Below are 27,053 nucleotides of genomic sequence, written 5' to 3' on the forward strand. Positions count from 1 at the left end.
GGCCAAAAACTGTTTTAGAGGTGGGGTTCTTGCTATGTTGCCCAGACTGGTCCTCAAATTCCTGGGCCCAAGCAATCCTCCTGCCTTAGCCTCCTAAGTAGCTGGGACTGACTACAGGTGTGCACCACCATGCCCGACTCCAACTGTGAGGCTTTTATCCACAATTTGAAGGCACTGTGGGCTTTCACCAGCACTCTCCTCGAAGCCCACTGCCTGATTCCAAAGCCACTCCTGCCCAGGAGGATTTTGTTAAGGCAGCACCTTGCTAACAGATACACACATCTGTGTTAATTATTGCTCCATTACAAATGAACTCAAAACTTAGCTGCCTCAAACATACGACCTCACAAATTGGGAGCATCCTATCCCAGTGGTTCCAGCTCGAGGCTCGCATGCAGCTGTACTCAAGCTGTTGGCCAGAGTGGCTGGCTCTGAAGACTTGGCTGGGACCTGAGGCCACCTCTAAGCTTCCTCTCGTTGCTGTGGGCAGGAGGCTTCAGTTTCTTGCTGTGTGGGCCTCTCCATGGGGCTGCTCACACAGGACTTCTTCCCCCAGTGTGAGGGACCCAAGAGAGACCACCAGAACAGCCATGGTCTATTATAACCTAATCTCAGAAGGGAGATGTGGTACCACTTTTTTTTTTTTTTTTTTTTTTTTTTTTAGGACTCAAGTGATCCTCCCACTTCAGCCTCCCTAGTAGCTGCAACTACAGGCATGTGCCACCATGCCTGGCAAATTTTTGTATTCTATAATTTTTGTATTTTATATTCTTTGTAGAGATGGGGTTTCACCATGTTGCCCAGGCTGGTCTTGAACTCTTGGCCTCAAGCAATCTGCCTGTCTTGCCCTCCCAAAGTGCTGGGATTACAGGCATGAGCCACTGCACCTGACCTCATTGTTTTCAATGTGAGATAGTCTAGAACCAACCTGCCCTCCCACCCCAAATTTAAGGTTGAGACAACTTACTGTTTATTTTCAAAGAAGTATTAGGTATCTAACATACAGTAGGTACTTCTGAGGGCAAGAAAAAACACTGTCCTTGCCCTTAAGGAATTGCCCATTAAGAAAAAACACCTATAATACAGTGTAATACATTCTACAGGAGAGATATAAAGGGAATGCCTGGAGAGCCAGATAAGCAGACTTTTTGTTTGTTTGTTTTTTTGAGAGGGAGTCTCCCTCTGCTGCCAGACTGGAGTGCAGTGACGCAATCTTGGCTCACTGCAACCTCCGCCTCCTGGGTGGAAGCAATTGTCTTGCCTCAGCTTCCCAAGTAGCTGGAACTACAGGTGCGCACCACCACATCTGGCTGATTTTTACATTTTCAGTAGAGACAGGGTTTCACTGTGTTGGCCAGGCTGGTCTCCATCTCTTTACCTTGTGATCCACCCACCTGGGCCTCCCAGAGTGGTGGGATTACCGGTGTGAGCCACCACGCCTGGCCTGAGGAGACTTTTATTTACTTTTTTGAGACAGTTTTGCTCTTGTTGCCCAGGCTGGAGTGCAATGGTGCAATCTCAGCTCACCGCAACCTCTGCCTCCTAGGTTCAAGTGATTTTCCTGCCTTAGCCTCTCGAGTAGCTGTGATTACAGGCATGCACCACCATGCCCAGCTAATTTTTTGTATTTTTAGTAAAGACGGGGTCTGTCCATGTTGGTCAGGCTGGTCTTGAACTCCAGACCTCAGATGATCCGCCTGCCTTGGCCTCCCAAAGTGCTAGGATTACAGGCATGAGCCACCATACCCAGCCAGTATGCAGACTTTTAAAACAGCATGGGAAAAGAACGGAATGAATAGAAAAAAGTTAAGAGCCTTTTATAACCACACTTGTGAATTTGGTGTTATAGTGCATGACTTTGTCATTACAGATTTATAAGCAGGAGAGGGAAGTGATCAGATGTATTTTTAAAAATTCACCTATATTTTAATGTTTTCATAGTTTTATTTTTAAAAATACTGATTCACTTGCAACTTTAAATGTTACAATTAATACAAGAAAAAATTATATAAATTGCAAACATGAGTTCAGTCAACTGCAATGCATACCCATCAGAAAGAACTTTAAAGCCTTCAAGAACTTTGAAACTTCTTTCAAGTTTGTAATTTCAAAGAAATACAGCAGAATAAACATTCCTGCTAAGACGCTGAAGGATCTGACTAAATCATGAAATATTCATTGTGTGGAAAGATGGATTGAAGAGGCAGAAAGCAAAGTTCTACAGCTTTGTTTTCTAACACACTGAGAAATGTCAGCTGGGAAAATATTAATTACTGAGTACCTAACTGTACACATGTTTACCTCATTCTCATTTGGGACATTGTAAAATGGAACAGTCCACAGATTATTATATGCAGAAAGCAATCCTTTTCCAATCCTATTCCCACAGATAGCAGCATTCAAGTGTTTACTGCCCTGAGCTCAATTGAGGTATAGTGTGACTTTCAACATGAAACCTTTATTGTGCCAGAAGGTCATGGCACAGCTGAGTTCATGCAGAACAGGGAGCTCTCTTCTTCCCTAGTTGCTCTGCTCCTTCTCTTCCAGGATGAGTACAGTGTCCACGGTTATTCCAATGTCCTCCAGCGACTGGCCTCCCTCCACTGCCAGAGGCCGTCTGGGAAAGGAAGTAGAAAGGCTGTATAGAGATGTTTGGTACCCAATTCTCATCATCCAGTCAAATAAGACCTAGAAGATAAAAAGCTTAGCTTGGTCATTATCAAATACTTGACAGACTGTGTCCCTTTATACCTCTGTAACATTTTACAATTTTGTCAATGTAAAATCATATGCCTAGGAGTAATGAGACAGAGCTTTCATATTTTTCAAATCAACTTTGTAGAATTTAAAGGAGAATAGCTTGCCATGAGTTTTGAGATAAAATTTTTTTTTTTTTTGAGACGGAGTTTCGCTCTTGTTACCCAGGCTGGAGTGCAATGGCGCGATCTCGGCTCACCGCAACCTCCGCCTCCTGGGTTCAGGCAATTCTCCTGCCTCAGCCTCCTGAGTAGCTGGGATTACAGGCACACACCACCATGCCCAGCTAATTTTTTGTGTTTTTTTTTTTTTTTAGTAGAGACGGGGTTTCACCATGTTTACCAGGATGGTCTCGATCTCTTGACCTCGTGATCCACCCGCCTCGGCCTCCCAAAGTGCTGGGATTACAGGCTTGAGCCACCGCGCCCGGCTTTTTTTAATTTTTTTTTATTTTTTCCGGAGACAGAGTTTCGCTCTTACTGCCCAGGCTGGAGTGCAATGGTGTGATCTCGGCTCACCACAACCTCTGCCTCCCAGGTTCAAGAGATTCTCCTGCCTTAGCCTCTCAAGTAGCTGGGACTACATGTGTCCATCACCATGCCCAGCTAATTTTTGTATTTTTAGTAGAGATGGGGTTTCACCATGTTAGACAGGATGGTCTCGATCTCATGACCTTGTGATCCACCTGCCTCAGCCTCCCAAAGTTATGGGATTACAGGTGTGAGCCACCGTGCCTGCTGCATTTTTAATGCATATGTAATTATATGTTTAAATGTACTTAGAGATGGAAATATACTGAAATGTTAGTAACTGCTTTTGGCATGAGATTACAGATCAATTTTTTTCTCTGCTTTTCCATGTGTTCCCAATTATTACTAATAACTACAGTTTTGTTGTTATTTACCATTTTTGAGACAGAATCTTGCTCTGTCACCCAGGGTGAAGTGTGGTAGCACAATCTCAGCTCATTGCAACCTCCGCCTCCCAAGTTCAAGTGATTCTCCTGCCTTAGGCTCCTGAGCTGCTCAGATTACAGGTATCCGCCACCATGCCTGGCTAATTTTTGTGTTTGTAGTAGAGAGGGGGTTTCACTATGTTGGCCAGGCTGGTCTCAAATTCCTGACCTCAAGTGATGCACCTGCCTTGGCCTCCTAAAGTGTTGGGATTATAGACCTGAGCCACTGCACCCAGTTCACAGTATTGTTTTTTTTTTTTAAAAAAAAAAGTCTGAAGTTTTTTAGCGGCTACTTCCTAAGGCTTTAAAAGCATCTTACCAGCTGGGAATGGTGGCTCACGCCTGTAATCCCAACACTTTGAGAGGCCAGTGCAGGCAGATCACAAGGTCAAGAGATCAAGATCATCCTGGTCAACATGGTGAAACCCAGTCTCTACTAAAAATACAACAAATTAAGTTGGCCATAGTGGCACGTGCCTGTGGTCCCAGCTACTTGGGAGGCTGTGGTTGCAGTGAGCCGAGATCACGCCACTGCATTCCAGCCTGGCAACAGAGTGACACTGTCTCAAAAAATAATAATAAATAAAAGCATCTTACCCATCAAATTATGAAAATGTAATGAAAACAAACAAGAAAGGAAAAGTAAGCCAAAGGAAAAAGTTGAGTAAAATGTGAATGCAGAGATTACAGTGCAGAGACACCCGGCATGCCCGCCTGGCTAGCCACATTTCTGCAATGTGGAGTGCCTGGAAATGTCCTTTATCTACAACTGACAGGAGGTGCGGATGAGAGTGTGATAACACCTTCCCCATGGCATGTGAATAAACTATTGCCAAAGTTAACAAAGCTATTTCTCAAAATTCGGATTCCCTTACTTACCTGTGAGCTGCAGGACTTCAAAAACCTTCTCCTCAGGACACTCCCACTGGGACATCGGAGAGCAACAGTAACTACCTGAGGAAGAAAGATTCACATAAGAACTCCGATCCATTGCTCTCTACAATTCCTCTCATTCGATAAAATGGCTAAGCAGATAAAAAGAACTTAGATGCTATGGCTAACTATTAAAAGACACTGGCAGGGCGTGGTGGTGGCTCACACCTGTAATCTCAGGACTCTAGGAGGCTGAGGCAGGTGGACTACTTGAGGCCAGGAGTTCAAAACACCAGCCCCTACAAAAAACAGAAAAATTAGCTAGACGTGGTGGTGTGCATCTGTAGTTCCAGCTGCTCAAGAGGCTGAAGTGGGAGAATTGCCTGACCCCAGGGAATCGGAGATAGCAGTGAGTTGTGATCATACCACTGCACTCCAGCCTGGATGACAGAGCAAGACTGTTGTTTAAAAAAAAAAAAAAAAAAAAAAAAAAAAAAAGACATTATAAAATGAGAAGATGACAAATGAGTATATTTATTTTTCACCTGTCAAGAAACCCCTTCTTATGACTAACATGATCATTAAGTGTGCTGAGAGTTACGTGGGTAACATGATTCCTAAGTGGTGGTTTTACAGTGGCACCCCTCCCCCTCATGAAAGCCACGTTAGCAGATATTTCCAATCAGGCCAGATGAGGTGGCTCAGACCTGTAATCCCAGCATTTTGGGAGCCTAAGTTGGGTGGATCACTTGAGGCCAGGAGTATGAAACCAGCCTGGCCAACATGGTGAAACCCCAACTCTACTAAAAGTACAAAAAATTAGCCAGCTTTGGTGGCATGGACCTGTAATCCCAGCTACTCTGGAGGCTGAGGCAGGAGAATCACTTGAACCTGGGAGGCGCAGGTTGCAGTAAGCAGAGATCACACCACTACACTCCAGCCTGGGAGACAGAGCAAGACTCTGTCTCAAAAAAACTTCTAATCAAGAGGTTAAGGGATTTCATTCACACCTAAATCAGTGTAATGTTGAGCCTATTACATGAAAGTTCTGCACTGTTATTACTTTCACTAAAGAAAGGTTTCATTGTAAATGATGAAAGAACTGAATCACAGATGAAAAAACAATTTTATTTTTATTAATTTTTTTTCTAACAGGGTGACATTTATAAAATTTGTTTAACAGATGGGGTCTCACTAGGTTGCCCAGGCTAGTCTCAAACTCCTGGGCTTAAGTGATCCTCCTGCCTCAGCTTCCTAAAGTGCCAGGATTACAGACATGAGTCAACACACCTGGTCTGCTTATTTTTATTTTTTATTTTTTGAGATGGAGTCTCACTCTGTCAGCCAGGCTGGAGTGCAGTGGCTTGATCTTGGCTCATTGCAACCTCCGCCTCCTGGATCCAGGCGCTTCTTCTGCCTCAGATTCATGTTTAACCATGTTGTCCAGGCTGGTCTCCAACTCCTGACCTCAAGTGATGCGCCTGCCTTGGCCTGCTCGATCCCTCCCAAAGTGCTGGGATTACAGGCATAAGCTACCGCACCCAGCATGGCCTGCTTATTTTTAGAAACAATATTTAATTTTTATATTGAGGTTTTGTTTACTGCAGTAATTTCACAGGAGGATTAAAGCCAATTGCCTCATGAGAAATTAGCATTAAAATACACTGAATTAGGCCAGGAGTGGTAGCTCACACCTGTAATCCCAGCACTTTGGGAGGCTGAGGTAGGGTGGGGGGATCACCTGAGATCAGGAGTTTGAGAACAGACTGTCCAACATGGGGAAAACTCCTCTCTACTAAAATTAAAAAAAAAAAAACCTAGCCAGGTGTGGTGGCAGGTGCCTGTAATCCCAGCTACTTGGGAAGCTGAGGCAGAAGAATCACTTCAACCTGGGAAGCAGAGTTTGCAGTGAGCCAAGATCACACCACTGCACTCCAGCCTGGGCGACAGGGTGAGACGCTGTTTCAAAAAAAAAAAAACTGAATTATTTTTTCACGAGACAGAAATGAAATATCACTGTTTGAAATGTGGCAGCTGTCCTACTGTTAGAACTACTGTAATGGTTGACTGCCATTTTTCCTAATCTGACAGTGTAGTGACATACAAATAGGTAAAATCCATGAGCTGCAACCTACATTGGAAAGGAAATCAGTATGCCAAACAGAGATTAAGTGGAATCTAATTTTAAAAGTAGCAGTAATTAAAGCCTGTTTCACAGCTACTCCTTAAAATGAAGCAAGGTAGCATACAACGACAAAAGTTATTACAGTGGTAATATGGTTTTGTTTCTTTGTTTGAGACAGAGTCTCGCTCTGTTGCCCAGGCTGAAGTGCAGTGGTGTGAACCGGGTTCTCTGCAACTTCTGCCTCCAAGGTTCAAGCAATTCTCATGCCTTAGCCTCCTGAACAGCTGGGATTTCAGGTGAGTACCACCACACCTGACTGATTTTTGCATTTTAGTAGAAACAGGGTTTCACCATGTCGGCCAGGCTGGTCTTGAACTCCTGGCCTTAAGTGATCCATCCAAAGTGCTGTGTGATGATTTACAAAATTATTTTCAAATTCTCTGAAACTCTATGGTTACTGTTTCAATTAAAAAGTAGAACAGTAACATATGGTGACTATTCCATTAAGAATTCTGGACTTTGCTTATAGCCATTACTGGAGGTAATGAAAAAAAAAAAAAAGAATTCTGGACTATCATGAGTTACTTCCCTCTCTCTTTTTCAAAATCTAAACGTGAACATTTTAGAATTCTATAGAAAGCTACAATACTAAATACTTAACCGATGCTGAATAAATCAGAGTGTACTCCTTAAATACAAACTGCATTATTTTTCATGTCCCTCCCTTTTATTTTTATTTTTGAGATGGAGTCTCGCTCTGTTGCCCAGGCTGGTGTGTAGTTAGGCAACCTCCACCTCTCAGGTTTAAGAGATTCTCCTGACTCAGTTTCCCAAGAAGCTAGGATTACAGGGATCTGCCTCTCCAGCTAATTTTTGTTTTGCGGTAGAGACGGGGTTTTATCATGCTGGCCAGGCTGGTGTCAAACTCCTGACCTCAGGTGATGCACGCCTCACAAAGTGCTGGGCTTACTGGTGTTAGCCACAGCCTCATGCTGCCCCCGCCCCAGGAGAAATCCATGTTAGTTTCCTCATTAAGAGTCTCCTCCTAAATCCAGGCAGGCTTTGCATGCCTGTAATCCCAGCTACTCAGGAGGCTTAGGTGGGAGGATCACTTGAGCCCAGGATTTCAAGATTAGCCTGGGCAACCCAGCAAGACCTTGTCTCCAAAATAAATAAGAAGTTTTCTCATATGGTTATAGAGTCACTACATAGTTAAAATATGTATCAATATCAATATAGTGATATATATTCATTTAGTTCTAATAAACTTTCTTTTTTTCTTTTTCTCTTTTTTTTTGAGTTGGAGTCTTGCTCTGTCATCCAGGCTGGAGTGCAGTGGTACAGTCTCTGCTTACTGCAACCTCCCCCTCCCAGGTTCAAGCAATTTCCCTGCCTCGGCCTCCCAAGTAGCTGGGACTACAGGCATGCACCACCACGCCTGACTAATTTTTTTGTATTTTTAGTAGAGATGGGGTTTCACCATGTTGGTGAATCACTTGAACCTGGGAGGCGGACATTGCAGTGAGCCAAGATGGTGCCACTATACTCCAGCCTGGGCCACAAAGCAAGACTCCATCTCAAAAAAAAAAAAAAAAAAAAAGAGTAAGACAACAAGATCTAGGCCCATGAGAACAGGAGAATTATGAAAGACGGAAGGGGACATCTGAAGACATTTGAAGTCATCCAGGCTTATGAATGTTCGGTGGGCAATTTAAAATATTTGCCTTGCATTCTTAGAAATCTATAAGCAGTAGAAATGGCCCATGTAGAAAATACCTTGCCCAATGATTATTCTGACAGAATCAAAATATTCTAATATTTGTTGGCTTGTCCTGATTACTGTAGAATAAAATATACTGTAAAAGTATCAAGTAGTATCAACTATACATTACTAGTATTCTTTTAATTTGAGGTAGGATCTTGCTCTGTTACCCAGGCTGTTAATGCACCAGGCTCAAGCAATCCTCCCATCTCAGCCTCCAAGTAGCTGGGACTACAGACGTGTGTCACCACACCCAGCTAATTTTTTTTGTATTTTGTAGAGAATGGGGTTTGGCCCATGTTGGTCAAACTGGTCTCGAACTCCTAGGCTCAAGCACTCTGCCCAGCTCAGCCTCCCAAAGTGTTGGGATTACTTACAGGCATGAGCCAGTGCACCTGGTCCATCAGTGGTAGTCTTAATAAAACTTTATGTAATATAAAAGTTGGACTGATTAAAACCATATATGGAGGGCCAGGTGTGGTGGCTCATGCCTGTAATCCCAGCACTTGGGTGGGCAGATCACTTGAGGTCAGGAGTTCAAGACCAGTGAGACCCTGTCTTTTTTTTTTTTTTTTTTTTGAGACAGAGTCTTGTTCTCTCTCCCAGGCTGGAGTGCAATGGCACAATCTCAGCTGACTGCAACCTCTGCCTCCCAGGTTAAAGCCATTCTCCTGCCTCAGCCTCCCGAGTAGCTGGGATTACCGGCGCCTGCCACCGCCCCCAGCTAATTTTTGTATTTTTTCGTAGAGGCGGATTTTCACCGTGTTGGTCAGGCTGGTTAAGAACTCCTGACCTCAGGTGATCCACTTGCCTTGGCCTCCCAAAGTGCTGGGACTACAGGCTTGAACCACTACGCCCAGCCCATCTCTATTTGCTAAAAAAATCCTCGTTACCGCAGTCACACCAACACTTATGCTACCATTTCTTTCTAAACCCAGGTTTAGATAAGACATAGGTAATTGATGTTAAGCAAAGAAAATAAGTTCAATTTTCAAAGAGAAAAACAGACTTACCTCTTCCGCTGTTCCAGAAGGTTCTTCAGGTAAATCAGGAATCTAAAGAAAAGTAAGTATTGGTAAAAGGAATGTAAACATTTTCAAGAAGCAAACAAAAGTGTCAATGAGAAGAGTTCCTTTCAATATAGAGTTTAGACCTACATCTAAGCTTACTGAAATCTCTTCTTTAAATATACATCTGTAAAAGTTTTATCATGAAAATGGGAGCTCAATTAATAAACATTTTTGGGCAAGTGTGCTAAAAATTAATCTTAAAAATAGGATTTAATAGCGCCCAACCTATATACACTTAAAAGAATTTTGCTTTTAGGCTGGGCACGGTGGCTCATGAATCCCAGCACTTTGGGAGGCCGAGGTGGGCAGATCACAAGGTCAGGAGATCAAGACCAGCCTGGCCAACATGGTGAAACCCCATCTCTACTAAAATACAAAAAATTAGCCGGGCATAGTGGTGTGTGCCTGTAGTGCCAGCTACTGGGGAGGCTAAGATTGCAGTGAGCCGAGATCGCACCATTACATACCAGACTCTGTCTCAAAAAATAATAATAATAATCAGAGATTTAGATCACATCAAAACATTTGCTACCAGGCAAGGCACGGTGGCTCACGCCTGTAATCCCAGTACTCTGAAAGGCAGAGGCTGGCAGATCATGAGGTCAGGAGTTCGACACCAGCCTGGCCAACATGGTGAATGAAACCTCATCTCTACTAAAAATAGAAAAATTATCTGTGCATGGTGGTACACACCTGTAGTCCCAGCTACTCAGGAGGCTGAGCAAGAGAATCACTTGAACCTGTGAGGCGGATGTTGCAGTGAGCTGAGATCGGGCCACTGCACTCCAGCCTAGTGACAGAGCAAAAACTGTCTCAAAAAAAAAAAATTGCTACCAATGACTTCATCTCCAGGAACCCCTTTTATTGATCAATACCATAGAGTATATTTTATAACATTTAATCTAACAAACATTACTTGCATTTACTAAATAACTCATTTGTTTTCCTTTGGTATCAAAAGCATACGTGACAGTCAAGTAAAATTTGCCATCAGCATAAGATAGCGTTGTTAACAAAACACAAAGACACTTCAATTTTTAATCAGTCCATTTAGTTAATTCGATCTTTTTCAAATGTCAGTGATAGTTCAATAATTCCCTGCTGAGTCTCCCTGCTGAATCTCCACTACAGGACCAGGAAATCTGAAACTGAGAAGCAATATATTAGAAACTACTTTCAGGGAATAGACAGCCTCCCAGCTTTCCCTAAGGGCTGATAAAAACAGATTTCTTATTTCCAATTTTTTCCAGCTCCAGTTGGAATTAACTTAGGGATTAAAGATTTGAATGAAAAATGTGTATAATAAACCTGGGCAATATTCCAATGTCACTGATTGCTAATCTGTTCCCTAGAAGGGCCAGTAAGGAAAATTATACACTCATGTTAACAGCTGTTAGCCACTCACAAGGTAGGGCTTGATAATGTCTTAAGTTAATAGGAATGCTCCCCTTTGTAAGCATTGTATTTCTCTCTCTCTCTCTTTTTTTTTTTCTGAGATGGAGTCTTGCTCTGTCACCCAGACTGGAGTACAATGGTACAAGCTCTGCCTCCCTGGTTCAAGCGATTCTCCTGCCTCGGCCTCCTGAGTGGCCGGTACTACAAGTGCATGCCACCACACCCAGCTAATTTTTTAAATTTTCAGTAGAGATGGGGTTTCACCATGTTGGCCAAAATGGTCTCGATCTTTTGACCTCATGATCTGCCCGCCTCGGCCTCCCAAAGTGCTGGGATTGCAGGTGTGATATATTTATCATTTTTACATAATCAAATCAAATTCCTTTTTTTTTTGAGGTTGAGTCTTGCTCTGTCACCCAGACTGAAGTGCAGTGGCACGATCTCAGCTTACTACAACCTCAGCCTCACAGGTTCAAGTGATTCTCCTGCCTCAGCCTCCCAAGTAGCTGGGACTACAGGCGTGCACCACCATGCCCAGCTAATTTTTTGTATTTTTAGTAGAGATTGGGCTTCACTGTATTAGCCAGGATGACCTCGTGATCTGCCCACCTCAGCCTCCCAAAGTCCTGGGATTGCAGGCATGAGCCACTGTGCCTGGCCCAGAATTGAGTATTTTCTAAACCTATATCATTTGTTTTTATAACTTCCAAGATGGATTCAGAACATTAATATTAATACGGAACAGTGAAAATTATTATTTTCTAATAGAGTTGGGTTTTCACCATGTTGGCCAGGCTGGTCTCAAACTCCTGGCCTCAACCACTTCCACCTACCTCAGCCTCCCAAAGTGGGATTACAGATGTGAGCCACTGCGCCCAGCCTATTCTTTTTTTTGAGACAGAGCTTTGCTCTTATTGCCCAGGCTGCAGTGCAATGGCTGATCTCAGCTCACCACACCCTCTGCCTCCCAGGTTCAAGCAGTTCTCCTGCCTCAGCCTCCCAAGTGGCTGGGATTACAGGCATGCACCACCTGCCCAGCTAATTTTTTGTATTTTTAGTAGAGATGGGGTTTCTCCATGTTGGTCAGGTTGGTTTCGAACTCCCAACCTCAGGTGATCCACCCACCTCGGCCTCCCAAAGTGCTGGAATTACAGGCCACTGTGCCCAACCTATTCTTAATGAAGGTGATCACTTTGTAAGGTAGTGGGAAGACAGCATCTGGATGAAAGGCCAGTCCTGATCTTCACCCAGTACACCACCTCACCTATAGTTCAGTACTCCTACTGCACACAGACACGATTCAGTGAGAGGCATGAGGTACTTTACCTTCTTCCGTGTGGGCTGTTCAGCAGGCAATGAGAATTCAGTGAAAGGTTTAGGCAAGTTCTGGCTCTTTGCTGCTTCTCTGTTTGATGTTTCAAAACATGTCTGACTTGTACTTTCATCACCCTAGTCAAAAATAACAGACAATTTCTAAAGAGATGTTTTATATCAACTTTATTCACAATGGTTTTTTCCTTTTTCTTTTCTACCCCAATAGCATATTAAAAAAATAAGAGCAAGCCATTATGAGACCCCCAAAAATTAAAGCATTATCTCCTTGGACAAGAAAACACAAGGCTTGAGCCCAGTGCCATGGCTCACACCTGTAATTCCAGGACTTTGGCAGGCTGAGGCAGGCAGATCACCTGAAGTCAGGAGTTCAAGACCAGCCTGGCTAACACTGTGAAACCCAGTCTGTACTAAAAAAAATACAAAAATTGGCCAGGCACGGTGGCTCACGCCTGTAATACCAGCATTTTGGGAGGCCAAGCCAAGTGGATCACAGCCTGGCCAACACAGTGAAACCCCACCTCTACTAAAAAAATCACAAAAATTAGCTGGGCGTGGTGGCAGGCGCCTGTAATCCCAACTACTAGGGAGGCTGAGGCAGGGAATCACTTGAGCCTGGGAGACGGAGTTTGTAGTGAGCTGAGATCATGCCACTGTACTCCAGCCTGGGTGACAGAGTGTAACTGTCTCAAAAACAAAAAAACAAATTAGTCGCAGCAGAATAATCACTTGAACCTGAGTGGCTTTTTTTATTTTTTATTTTTTATTTTGAGATGGGAGTCTCACTCTGTCACCCAGGCTGGAGGACAGTGGCACCATCTTGGCTCACCGCAAACTTCACCTCCCAGGTTCTAGCATTTCTCCTGCCTCGGCCTCCTGACTAGCTGGGATTACAAGCGTGCACCACCATGCCTGGCTATTTTTAGTAGAGACGGGGTTTCATTCTGTTGGTCAGGCTGGTCTTGAACTTCTGACCTAATGATCCTCCTGCCTCGGCTTCCCAAAGTGCTGGGATTACAGGCATGAGTCACCGTGCCCGGCCCACCTGAGTGTTTTTTTTTTTTTTTTTTTTTAAGATAAAGTCTCATTCTTTTGCCAAGCTGGAGTGCAGTGGCACAATTTCGGCTCACTGCAACCTCCGCTTCTCAGGTTCAAGCCATTCTCCTGCCTCAGCCTCCTGAGCACCTGAGACTACAGATGCGTGCCACCATGCCCAGCTAATTTTTGTATTTTTAGTAGAGATGGGGTTTCACCATGTTGGCCAGGATGGTCTCAATCTCTTGACCTTGTGATCTGCCCACCTCGCCCTCCCAAAGTGCTGGGATTACAGGCGCCAGTCACTGCATCTGGCCTGAACACTTTTTTCCTTAGCCAAATAATTTACTTAAATGTCAAATTCTCAAATACGTGCTTACTGGTTCAACAATACCTTCCTTTCATAGTTATTAACCTTCTAAGAGGAAAAGCTGTTTTTCTCAGATTAAAATGTTCAGCATTTAGTGGGGTTTATCACCTTCCGTCCCACATGCTAAGAAAATCTGGTAGAAGGAGCACAGGGAATGGGAATCAAGAGATCTTTGTGCCAGCTGGGTGTGGTGGCTCATGCATGTAATCCTAGCACTTTGGGAGGCCAAAGTGGCCAAATGACCTGAAGTCAGGAGTTTGATATCAGCCTGGCCAACATAGCGAAAACCCATCTCAACTAAAAATACAAAAACTAGCCAGGTGTGGTGGCACACACCTGTAGTCCCAGCTACTCATGAGACTGAGGCAGAAAAACTACTTGAACCTGGGAAGCGGAAGTTGTAGTGAGCTGAGATGGCACCACTGCACTCCAGCCTGGGCAACAAAGTAAGACTCTGGGGGAAAAAAAAAAAAAAAACCTATCAAAGTCTACCAACCACAACAATGAACAGAAGACAAACCTCAACTCAAAAGTGAAATCCCTACCTAAAATAGCTGTATTTATGTTGCCCATTTTCAATATCAACTTTATTACCTATCCTTGATTATTTTATGCTATATGTACCATTATAAAATGAGTTCTGGTTCCCTATAAGAATCCTGTTTACCTTTACTGGATAATGGTGAAAGGTACAATATAAACACAAAGCAAAAAACAAACTATGGAACAGAAACAGCCTTACACAACATAAAATCTGTGGCCAGTTCCTCCAAAACTTACTGGTTGTTTGTTTTGTAGAGATGAGGTCTCACTATGTTGCCCAGGCTGGTCTCAACTCCTGGCTCATGCAATCCAGCTGCCTCTGCCTCCCAAAGTGCTGGGGATTATAAGCATGAGCCAGCCTAACTTACTGTCTTTATGAATATCCTTTTCCCTGATAAGAAAACTTAAAATAGTAAACTTCTGGCCGGGCGCGGTGGCTCAAGCCTGTAATCCCAGCACTTTGGGAGGCCGAGGCGGGTGGATCATGAGGTCGAGAGATCGAGACCATCCTGGTCAACATGGTGAAACCCCGTCTCTACTAAAAATACAAAAAATTAGCTGGGCATGGTGGCGTGTGCCTGTAATCCCAGCTACTCAGGAGGCTGAGGCAGGAGAATTGCTTGAACACAGGAGGCGGAGGTTGCGGTGAGCCGAGATCGCGCCATTGCACTCCAGCCTGGGTAACAAGAGCGAAACTCCGTCTCAAAAAAAAACAAAAACAAAAACAAAAACAAAAAATAGTAAACTTCTCTAGGAACTGACAAAATTCGTATTTGCTGAAGGAAAACATAAGCAAAGTTTAATTTGACATAAATAAAAATCAGAATATATAATATATAATACAACATATATCATGAGCTTAATACCTTGGAAATCTTACTTGAGGAAAGATCAGAATGTTCTCAGATTAGACAACAGCAATTTCTTCAACAGTTTTAAAGACTAACTTATGTCACAGTTTTTTTTTCTTTTTCTGAGAAAGGGTCTTGCTCTGTCTCCTAGGCTGGAGTGCAGTGGTATAGTCACGGTTCACTGCAGCCTCAACCTCCTGGGCTCAGGTGATCCTTCTGCCTTAGCCTCCCCAAGTAGCTGAGACTGCAGCCACACACGACCACATCTGGCTAATTTTTACAATTTTTTTGTATAGATAAGGTCTTCCTATGTTGCCCAGGCTGGTCTCAAACTCCTGGTCGCAAGCGATCTGCCTGCCTTGTCCTCCCAAAGTACTAGGATTACAGATGTGAGCAACCATACCCAGCCTCTGTTAGAGTTTTTTAAGGAACCAAGTTATATGCTCTTTAGGCACCAGAAACCACTTAACCAGCCAGGTGTAGTCTATGGTAGGGTGCACCTGTAGTCCCAGCTACTTAGGAAGCTGCGGCAGGAGCATCCCTTGAGCCCTGGAGTTCAAGGCTGCAGTGAGCTACGATCGTGCCACTGCCCCCCAGCCTGGGCAACAGGGTGAGACTCTGTCTTTGTTTGTTGTTTTTGTTTTCTTTTGTTTAGATGGAGTCTCACTCTGTCGCCAGGCTGGAGTGCAATGGCGCACTCTCAGCTCACTGCAACCTCTGCCTCCCAGATTCAAGCAATTCTCCCTGCTTCAGCCTCCTGAGTAGCTGGGATTACAGGCATGTGCCAACACACCCAGCTAATTTTTGTATTTTTAGTAGAGATGGGGTTTCACCATGTTCGCCAGGATGGTCTCAATTTCTTGACCTCATTATCTGCCCACCTCGGCCTCCCAAAGTGCTGAGATTACAGGCATAAGCCACTATGCCCAGCTGACTGTCTTTTAAAAATGAAAAACAACCCCTTAGCCATGTGATAAACGTGCTGAACAAAAACTGATATACCATAATTATCAATAAAAGCTCCTAGAAACAGATTAACATTGTTTTCAATTTAAAAACATCATGTAATAAGAAATATAAGAGGATTCAAAATATAAAAATATTTTTCCAACCCCAAGTTTGTGACCACTGCTTAATTTCCAGGCTTCGCCCGTCATCTGATAAAAGTGCTCCTCCAGTTTTTTCAACTTCATTTCCTGGTGAGGTTTTAAAACGTTCTCTATGTATCTGCTGACCTGTTCAAAACAACAAATTAGGCATTGTTACTATACATTAATATTCCTAAAAATGTGTGCTGTCTATAAAGTTGTAAACAACCAAGTAAGAGCCCTGCTGGCTGAACAGAGCCGCTGCCACCGTGTTTGGCTGCTTGGTTGCGGGGAGGCTGGGGTGGACAGCTGGACAGCAAGCTGGTCAGACATTTGTTTCTGACTTGCCTGATTATGAAAGTCTCAACCAGGATGTGGTTTTTATTCTGGGAACAATCCCATTTCCTAAGAGAATGGGAGGATCTACTTTTCCTATCCCGATCCAAATGGAATGCCAGTATGGCAACTCCAAGGATTTGTCACAAATGGGAAACCAAGTGCCATCTTCAGAATTTCAGGTCTTAAATCTGGAGAGGGAAGAGCAATATCCTTTTTTTTTTTTTTTGAGATAGAGTCTCACTCTGTTGCCCAGGCTGGAGTGTAGTGGCACGATCTCGGCTCACTGCAACCTCCGCCTCCTGGGTTAAAGTGATTCTCCTGTCTCAGCCTCCCAAGTAGGTGGGACTACAGGTGTGTGCCACCATGCCCGGCTAATTTTTGTTTTTAGTAGAGACAGGGTTTTACTATGTTGGCCAGGCTGGTCTCAAACTCCTGACCTCAAGTGATCCACCCTTCCTTGCCTCCCAAAGTGCTGGCATTATGGGCATGAGCCACCACACCCAGCCAAATTTTTTTTTTTTTTTTTTTTTTTTTTTAGACGGAGTTTCGCTCTTGTTACCCAGGCTGGAGTGCAATGGCGCGATCTCGGCTCACCGCAACCTCCGCCTCCTGGGTTCAGGCAATTCTCCTGCCTCAGCCTCCTGAGTAGCTGGGATTACAGGCCCGCGCAACCATGCCCAGCTAATTTTTTGTATTTTTAGGAGAGACGGAGTTTCACCGTGTTGACCAGGATGGTCTCGATCGTTTGACCTCGTGATCTACCTGCCTCGGCCTCCCAAAGTGCTGGGATTACAGGCTTGAGCCACCGCGCCTGACCCCCAGAATTTTTTTTAAAAATTAGCTGAGCGTGGTGGTGTGTGCCTGCAGTTCCAGCTACCCAGGAAGCTAAGGCAGGGGGATCTCATGAACCCAGGAAGTTGAGGCAACAGTGAGCTATGGTTGTACCACTGCACCCCAGCCTGGCCAACAGAGTGAGGCCCAGTCTCAAAAAAAAATGTGTTATATAAATTCAATGGACAATTATTGATCCACAAAAATAAATGAGATACTGATACATGCTATAGTATAGAAGAACCTATGCTAAATCAAAGAAGTTAGAAACACAAGGTCACATTTTGTACAACCCCATTTATAAGAAATATCGAGAACAGGTAAATCCGTACCAACAGAAAGCAGATTGGTGGTATCCAGAGGATGGGAGGAGGGGATAGCAGGGAGTGACTGTTTAAAGAGTATACGGTTTTCTCTAAGGGGATGGAACAGAGTTGTACGACCTTGTGAATGTACTAAATATCACTGAACTGCCTGGTCAATTTTGGCTGGGCATAGTTTCTCACACCTGTAATCCCAGCACTTTGGGAAGCCGAGGCAGATGGATCACCTGAGGTCAGGAGTTTAAGACCAGCCAGGCCAACATGATGAAACCCTACCTCTACTAAAAATCCAAAAATTAGCTGGGTGTGGTGGTGCATGCCTGTAATCCCAGCTACTCGGGAGCCTGAGGCAGGAGAATCGCTTAAACCCAGGAGGTGGAGGTTGCAGCGAGCCGAGATTGTGCCACCGCACTCCAGCCTTGGCAACAGCAGTGAAACTCCAACTCAAAAATAAATAAGTACAATAAAATGGTCAATTTTATGTCATGCGAATTTGACCTCCATATATTTTTTTTAAAAATCTTATCACAAAGATAGAAGCAACAGACCTTAACTAATTATTATTTTTTCAGACGGAGTTTTGCTCTGTCGCACAGGCTGGAGTGCAGTGATGACGACTCGGCTCACTGCAACCTCCCAGGTTCAAGTGATTCTCCAGCCTCAGCCTCCCTAGGAACCGGGAAAACAAGCACGCACCATCACACCCAGCTACTTTTTTGTATTTTTAGTAGAGACGAGGTTTCACCGTGTTAACCAGGATGGTCTCAATCTCCTGGCCTCGTGATCCTCCCACCTCAGCCTCCCAAAGTGCTGGGATTACAGGTGTGAGCCACCACACCTGGCCCAGAGCTTAATTTTAATTGCCTCAGATTTTTGTATTTCCCGATGCATAAAGTCTCTAAAAATTCTGCCTTACCTTCTCTCCTTGTGCCTCTTGTTGTTTTTTTCTCACCAGTTTTTGTCTTTTCTCATTCTTCTCTTCCTCTTCTAAGACATGAAAACATAAAAGTGCTTTTTATTTCCCAAGTATCTCATAACCAAATAATTTACCAAAAGAAAGAAAAGATCTAAAAATCTACAGTTGGGAGAACCTAACACATCACACTGTCATTTATGTTTGGGTTGACAGTATAACCTTTTAGGATTATGATTTTATTCAATTAATTTGAAAGGGCTAGACATTAAATATTGCTCACTTTCCTTTTATTTGCTTACAGTTAAACAGTAAAACACAATGTACCAAATTCACTAATGACAAGCTTCCTCTTAATAGCATAGAAAATATGTAGTTTTTTTTGGTTTTAAGATTCACCTGTTCTGAGGCTAAGCACAGTACTATTTTAAAAGGCTTCTAGGACTCTCAAACTTTTCTTATCAAAAGTAAAACAGGATGGGCAAGGTGGCTCAAGCCTGTAATCCCAGCATTTTGAAAGGCTGAGGCAGGTGGATCACTTGAGCTCAGGAGCTATAGACCACCCTGGGGCACATAGCGAAATCCAACCTCTACAAAAAATACAAAACTTAGCCAGGGTCAGTGACGCACCGCTGTAGACCCAACTACTCAGGAGGCTAAGGTGGGAGGATCACTTGAGCCTGGGAGGAGGGGAGGTTGCAGTGTGCCAAGATCATGCCACTGCATTGCATCCTGGGTGACAGAACGAGACTCTGTCTCAAATTAAAACAAAAAAGAGGCCAGGCTTGGTGGTTCATGCCTGTAATCCCAGCACTTTGGGAGACCAAGGTGGGCAGATCACGAGGTGAGGAGCTCAAGACCAGCCTGACCAATATGTTGAAACCCCATCTATATTAAAAAACACAAAAATTAGCCAGGCGTGGTGGTGCGCACCTGTAGTCCCTGCTACTCGGGGGGCTGAGGCAGGAGAATCATTTGAACCCAGGAGGTGGAGGTTGCAGTGAGCCGAGATCACACCACTGCACTCCAGCCTGGGTAACAGAGCAAGACTCCATCTCAAAAAAAAAAAAAAAAAAAGGAAAAAAAATCATGACTAAAGTTGTAATGATTACTCTAAGTTCTAGAATAAAGAAATTTAAGTAGAATGGTATAAAAAGATAGCATAAATAATAAACTTACCCTTCACATGAAGTTGGGAAGATTTAAATGAGTTAAGCCACGAGGTAGTCACAGAAATAATTAAAGTAAGAAGAGCAAGCAGTAAAAAAATCCGGCCACAAAGCAAAAGAAAATCCTTGATTCCTGATAAAGGAAAAAAAACTAAAATTAAAATTCAAAACTTTTTTTTTTTTTTTTAAAGAGATGAGGTCTCACTATGTTGACCAGGCTGGTCTCAAGCTCCTGAGCTCAAGTGATCCTCCAGCCTTGGCCTCCCAAAGTGCTAGGATCATAGGCATGAGCCACCACATCCAGCCCCAGACATTTTTCTTGATACCCCTAATAAAAGTATAACACATTATACAACTGTCTTACAATTTTGTTAATATATAGTCATCCCTCAGAATTCATGGGGTATTGGTTCCAGGACTCCCGAGGATACCAAAATCTACAAATTTTCAAGTCCCTGATATAAAATGGCATGGTTTTTGCATATTATCTATGCTCCCACATACTTTAAATCATCTATTGATTACTCCTAATACCCAATACAATGTAAAGGCTATATAAATGGTTCCTATATTTTTAGTGTTTACTGAAAACGACAGGGAAAAGTTTGTATATGTTCAGGACAGGACACACAGACAACCATCTATTTATCCTTTTTTTTTTTTTTTTTGAGACAGTTTTGCTCTTCTTATCCAGGCTTGAGTACAATGGAACAATCAAGGCTCACCACAACCGCCACCTCCCGGGTTTAATCGATTCTCCTGCCTCGGCCTCCAGAGGAGCTGGGATTACAGGTGTGTGCCACCACATCCAGCTATATCCATTTTTTTTTTTCCAGAATATTGTCTTTTCTTTCCTTCTGTTTTGTTTGTTTTTTGTTTTTAGAGATAGGGTGTTGCTCTTCTTGCTCTTGCTCTGCCACCCAGGCTGCTGGAGTTCAGTGGTGAGAACATCAGGAGGTCCCAGCCTCAACCTCCTGGGTCTGAAGTGATCCTCCTGCCTTAGGCCCCCCCACCCCGCCCAAGTAGCTCGGACTACAGGCATGCACCACCACACCCAGCTAATTTCTGTATTTTTTGTAGAGATGGGGTCTTGTCATGTTGTCCAGGCTGGTCTTGAACTCCTGAATTCAGGCAATCCACTCACCTCGGCCCCCCAAAGTCCTGGGATTAGAGGCATGAGGCACTGCACCCAGCCCTTTCTGAACAGGCTCAATCCACAGATGCTTAAATCCTCAGATGTGGAACTCATGGGTACAGAGGGCTTACTGTATTCTCCTTTGGGCATTAAAAAACTCATGATGGTTGTCATTTCCAGAATGAACTTTCTTTCTTTCTTTTCAAACCTGTAAGTTCATTTTTTATTTTTTGTTTTTTCTTTTTAGTTTTTGTTTTATAGGATAAACACTATCTTAGAAATACAGTTTTTTAGTTTTTGTTTTATAGGATAAACACTATCTTAGAAATATAGTTAACATTAGAGGAATCAGCTACATTATAAATATTATGACCATCAGTAATGTATAAATTCTAATTTCCCATATAGAGAAAATTACATAAGTAGAAATAAAATTGTGAAAATACTGTGTCAAATTCTAGTTCTATCATAGTCAATCCACTGAAACACCAAATTCTTATTTCTCACAATTAAATTGTGCAATTGTGTGCTTCTTTATTTCTTGACATTTAGTCACTTGTAAGTAAAACTATGATTTAAACGCTTGCCTAGGAAAAAGTAAAAATACAGTATTTGGTCTTAATAACCAAAGTAAAAATTATTTGAGCAAAAATCTAACTATTACCTACTTTGCATAATACAATTTAGCAAATGTTAAGGGCCAGGAGACAAAGCTGGGTTAAAAATGATTTCCATCCTCAGAATTTTTACTCTTTTTTTTTTAATTTTCAGAAGATAAATGGCAGGATATAGAGGAATCATCTTGCCAATGTGATCAAGGCTGGTCACATTTTAGTCAATTAACTAAAACTTAAACATGGAATTAGGAAAACATACATACAGGCCAGGCATGGTGGCTCACACCTGTAATCCCAGTACTTTGGGAAGCCGAGATGGGTGGATCACCTGAGTTAAGGAGTTCAAGACCAACCTGGCCAACACGGTTAAACCCCATCTTTACTAAAATACAAAAATTAGCTGAGTATGATGGTGGGTGCCTGTAATCCCAGCTACTTGGGAGGCTGAGGCAGGAGAATATCTTGAACCCAGGAGGCGGAGGCTGCAGTGAACCAACATCGTGCCATTGAACTCCAGCCTGGGTGACAGAGTGAAGCTGTCTCAGAAAAAAAACCACACACACACACATACACACATACAGAATTAAATGTTTTATTTCAAACTGAAAACATGTATATTATTCTTGCGTTTTTTTTTTTTTGTTTTTGTTTTTTGAGATAGAATCTCACTGACTTGTCCCAGGTGGAGTGCAGCATCTGATCACAGCTCACTGCAGCCACGACCTCCTGGGCTCAAGCAATCCTCCTATGTCAGCCTCCTGAATTGCTGGGACCATAGATGTGTGCCACCAGAAAATATTCTTCTTTTTTTTTTTTCCAAGTGATCCCTCCTCCTTGGCCTCCCAAGTGCTGGGATTACAGGTGTAAGCCACCATGTATGGCCTAATATTATTCTTTTAAAAACCCTAGTAATTTAAAGTTGTTTAGAGAAGAAACATGACTTAAAAAAATTCACAGATCCTCCAAATTGACAGTATTAATCATTGATTCAGGTGTCATTCAATACAACACATAATTTAATCTATTTTATCTCTGGCCATTACAAATGTAGTTTAGTATCTAAGAGTATTGGTATGTAAAGAAACCATTGAGGCCAAGTGCAGTGGCTCATGCCTGTAATCCCAGCACTTTGGGAGGCCGAGGCTGGTGGATCGCTTGAACTTAGGAGTTCATAACCAGCCTGAACAACATAGTGAAACCCCAGCTATACAAACATTAGCCAGGCATAGTGGTGTACACCAGTAATCCCCGCTACTCAGGAGGCTGAAGCACAAAAATGTCTTGAACCTGGAAGGCAGAAGTTGCAGTGAGCCGAGATTGCACCACTGCACAACAAAACCTTGAGTTGTGGGATTTATGTTCCATAACACTGCTGTTTGTTCTAACAAGTAAGCAATTTGCAAACATCACATGAGAATATGAAAGAAGTAGATTCGGCCGGGTGCAAGGGCTCACACCTGTAATTTCAGCACTTTGGGAGGCTGGGGCAGTCGGATCACCTGAGGTCGGGAGTTCAAGACCAACCTGACCAACATGGAGAAACCCTGTCTCTACCAAAAATATAAAATTAGCCAGGTGTGGTGGCACATGCCTGGAATCCCAGCTACTCAGGAGGCTGAGACAGGAGAATTGCTTGAATCCGGGAGGCAGAAGTTGCAATGAGCCGAGATCCCGCCATTGCACTCCAGCCTGGGCAACAAGAGCGAAACTCTGTCTCAAAAACAAAAACAAAAACAGAAACAAAAAAATCCTAGATTTGTGTGTATATCTGTCAAGAAAAAAAGTTCTTAAGTGAGTTTTGTTTTGTTTTGTTTTTTAACTATAGACCCCGTAAGCAGTGTACTTCAATAGGTAACAAACCTAATGAACTGGCCTTAAAATATTTAGGCTGGGCATGGTGGCTCATACCTGTAATTCAAACACTTTGGGAGGCTGAGGCAGGCAGATCACAAGATCAGGAGATCGATACCATCCTGGTCAACATAGTGAAACCCTATCTCTACTAAAAATACAAAAAAATTAGCCAGGCATGGTGACGAGTGCCTGTAGTCCCAGTTACTCGGGAGGCTGAGGCTGGAGAATTGCTTGAACCCAGGAAGCGGAAGTTGCAGTGAGCCGAGATTGCACCACTGCACTCCAGCCTGTGTGACAGAGTGACAGACTCTGTCTCCAAAAAAAAAATACATAGCTTAAGTATAAGTAAAATGTATTGACAATAAAGGTTTTTACACAGTAGAAAAAGACAAGGCTAGTTTTCCAATATTTGTCTGAATATTGGAGGCATAACCAGACCTGCTGCCGCTGTAAAGTATGATTTGTGAAACAGACTTAAATACTGTTAACAAGTAATTATTGGAAGCTCACTATCAAGAATCCAAAAGCAACAAAATATGTATATATAAAGAAAAGAACTTAAAAAAAAAAAAAGGAAAACAATCCAAATGAAATAATCATTCCTTCAGAATTCTATGAGAAAGAAGTTAATTCCATGAAAATTTCAAGAACTAGATAAAGATGCTGCCAGGAGCCTAGTTGCAATTTCCAGAACCCTTGTCCCTCATTCTATTAAACTATACACTGTGCTAAGTGCTGGGAATACAAATACAAATTTCATTTGGCCTCTGCCTTCAAGAAGCGTATTTCTGACTGGGCATGGTGGCTCATGTCTGTAATCCCAGCACTTTGGGAGGCTGAGGTAAGGGAATTGCTTGAGCCTAGGAGTTTCATACCAGCCTGAGCAACATGGCAAAACCCCATCTCTGCAAAAAATACAAAAATTTAGCTAGGCACGGTGGTGTGGTGCCTGTAGTCCTAGCTACTCAGAAGGCTGAGGTGGGAGGATCACTTGAGCCAGAAGTCCAGGCTTCGGGAAGTCCAGGCTTCAGTAAGCCATGACCATGCCACTGCACTGCAGCCTGCATGACTGAGCAAGACCCTGTCTCAAAAAAATAATAATAATAAAATAAAGGAGCAGAGTAGCGGTGGATGTTGAAAAGACAAGGGAACAGGTCAATTTTGGAAATGGTAAGTATGAATTCAACATTTCTGATCCTTTGGATAAAGGTCTTGCTATATTCCAACACAGCTTGAGTGAGTGGGAAGCTTCAGGAAAGTCTTTGCACATTTTTTTTTTTTTTTTTTTTTTTTTTTGAGACGGAGTTTCACTCGTTACCCAGGCTGGAGTGCAATGGCGCGATCTCGGCTCACCGCAACCTCCGCCTCCTGGGTTCAGGCAACTCTCCTGTCTCAGCCTCCTGAGTAGCTGGGATTATAGGCACGCAACACCATGCCCAGCTAATTTTTTGTATTTTTAGTAGAGACGGGGGTTTCACCTTGTTGAATAGGATGGTCTCGATCTCTTGACCTCGTGATCTGCCCGCCTCGGCCTCCCAAAGTGCTGGGATTACAGGCTTGAGCCACCGCGCCCGGCTGTACATTTTTTAAAGCATTTTTTTTTCCATTTTTTATTGGAGGCAACATTTCTAGACATCTTACTCCCTGGGGGTAGGGAGAAAAGGTGGAGAAAGGGAGTATACAAAGCTCAGTTTCATTATGGTCTCTAACTTTAGAACTGATTTTAAAAAGGGAGACAGACATGTAAACTGATGACTCAAATGTCCAAAAATCACTCGTGATTCTCAGCACCTCCACCGGTTTTCTTTCCCTTTTCCCTTTACCAGTAGTACTACCAATCACCTAGGTTTGTTCAATCCCCCATGAGGCAGTCGTCCTTGAATCTTTCCTTTGCTTTGCCACAAATATCAACCCATCAACAAAACCTGTTGGTTGATCTTACTTCGTCAATATCCCAAATTTGTCTACATTTCAACTCCTCTGTTACTGTCCTAGTCCAGGCCATCATCACTACTTGTCTACTTCCCAAGCCTGATGTGCCTCACTGTTTCCACCAAAGCTTCCGTCCAAAGCATTCTCCATACAGAATGGAGCCACCTTTTAAAAACCTTAGGGAAGTCACTTAACCTCCCTAAATTTCGGTTCCCTCAACTGTAAAATGGGGATTATAATAGTGCCTACCCAGCCGGGAGCAATACCTCCGACTTGTAATCCCAGCACTTTGGGAGGCCAAGATGGGTGGATCACGAGGTCAGGAGTTTAAGATCCGCCAAGATGGTGAAACACCATCTCTACTAAAAATACAAAAATTAACCAGGTGTGGTGGCTGGCGTCTGTAATCCCAGTTACTCGAGAGTCTGAGGCAGAGAATTGTTGAAGCTGGGAGATCTCGCCAAGATCTCGCCACTGCACTCCTGCCTGGGCAACAGAGAGAGACTCCGTTGGGGGTGGGGGGAAGGGGGATCTACCTTCCTCTGATTGTAGTGTAGATTAAATGAGACACTGAATAACCAGTACCTACTGTTTGGCTTACAATAGGTGTTCAATAAACGTCATTATCCTGAGCCAATTCCTCTTCCTCCCCTCAGCTCTCGATTCAGCCACAATGGCCTTCTCCTTTTCCTCCAACATCTCACAATCTCTTTGCCTAGAATACTCCCCTTCCCCAGCCCTTCCGTGCCCCGGCGGGATTTTCACGGGTGTGGCCCCTTATTTACATCCCGGCACTTTGAGAGTCCGAGGCAGGAGGATCTCTTGAATCGAGAAGTTCGGGGCCAGCCTTGGCAACATAGTGAGATCCTGTCTCTAATTTAAAAACACAACAAAAAACCTCTCAGCCTAAATTTAGAAGGCCTTCATCCTATCAGTCTGTTTATTTCCTTTTGAGTGTTAACCAGGATGTTAAAGTACTGTTATGACTCCCATTATGCTCTTCGCCTCTATCCTCTTACACGCAAAACCATCACACCTGTAGGGAAAAGGTTCCGCGAAGTGGAGTCAGCACCGGAAGTGGGAGGCACGGGCGATGCAGTCTGGGAGTTGTAGTCAAAGCCGCTCCGAAGCGACGCAGCCGGAGAGGCGGTCATTCTATGCAACATTCCTGTGAAAATTACCAGCTGTGACTGTCGAAGGGACAAAGCCAACACTTACCTATATCCGGGATGCCACGCCGGAGCTCCAGACACACAAGGGGGACAGCAGAGAGGAAGAAAACGCCAACAACTCCCCGTAAAGCCATGGTGGCAGAAGCGCCTGGTCCCGGTGGAAAGCCCACCCCTTCCGGCCGCGTTTTCCGGGGAGGAAGTGGATCTTTTCCTGCGGCGGGGAGGCTGGGAGAGAGCAGCGTCGTACGGCTGCGTTGTTGTTATTCATGGGGCCCGTGTTTTTAACTCAGTCTGTTGCCGTGTTTCAGAAGAAAGGCAAGTCGTTCTTCAGATCACATGATGTCCAGAGGAGCGTTGGCTCTAGAGCGGTGGCTCCCTGGAGGGTTAGCAGGGCAGGGGCTGCCCCTTCGGTTTCTGCAGCGTCGGTGAGAAAGCGCTCTCCAGAGGGAAATGAAGCCGAAGGGAAAGCTGACGCTGTGAGGAGACAGCCTGTTCCCGTGGCCTTGTGGCCGTAGAGTGTGAACGTGAGCTATAGCACCTTTCTTACCTCCCTAACGGTTCCTGGCCCCGTCCACAGTCTTTGGTTCCTGCGTTAAGTCCTACTCCTTCCTC

The 27,053-nt window shown here is 43.7% G+C and overlaps 1 protein-coding gene across 3 annotated transcripts; it reads right to left on the reverse strand.

Annotated features, from left to right (window-relative positions):
* Positions 1-1,924: 1,924 nt before the first annotated feature.
* On the reverse strand, positions 1,925-26,638 carry UBXN8 (UBX domain protein 8). 3 transcript variants are annotated; one of them, XM_039463367.2, is made up of 8 exons: positions 26,488-26,635; positions 19,742-19,864; positions 18,566-18,636; positions 16,181-16,303; positions 12,264-12,386; positions 9,486-9,527; positions 4,592-4,666; positions 1,925-2,688 (listed from the first exon to the last, which is right to left on the reverse strand). In XM_039463367.2, exons 1-8 carry the CDS (start codon positions 26,573-26,575, stop codon positions 2,521-2,523), a joined length of 813 nt encoding a protein of 270 aa, XP_039319301.1. In that variant the 5' UTR covers positions 26,576-26,635; the 3' UTR covers positions 1,925-2,520. The 3 variants fall into 3 exon arrangements, with proteins under 3 accessions (XP_039319301.1, XP_074240002.1, XP_074240003.1); XM_074383901.1 differs by lacking the exon at positions 26,488-26,635 and adding an exon at positions 26,306-26,475; XM_074383902.1 differs by lacking the exon at positions 19,742-19,864 and having other exon boundaries at positions 26,488-26,638.
* Positions 26,639-27,053: the final 415 nt, after the last annotated feature.

The sequence above is a fragment of the Saimiri boliviensis genome, chromosome 13, assembly GCF_048565385.1.
Source record: "Saimiri boliviensis isolate mSaiBol1 chromosome 13, mSaiBol1.pri, whole genome shotgun sequence".
Taxonomy (NCBI): domain Eukaryota; kingdom Metazoa; phylum Chordata; class Mammalia; order Primates; family Cebidae; genus Saimiri; species Saimiri boliviensis.

Excerpts from the sequence above, each read along its gene's own strand:
- UBXN8 (XM_074383901.1), bottom strand. The coding sequence starts at position 26,435 with ATGTTGCATAGAATGACCGCCTCTCCGGCTGCGTCGCTTCGGAGCGGC. Across the intron at positions 12,387-16,180 it reads GCAGTGGTCACAAACTTGGG|GGTGATGAAAGTACAAGTCA; the intron begins GTTGGAAAAATA and ends ATTTTTGACTAG. Across the intron at positions 2,689-4,591 it reads TGAAGTCCTGCAGCTCACAG|GTCTTATTTGACTGGATGAT; the intron begins GTAAGTAAGGGA and ends TTTATCTTCTAG.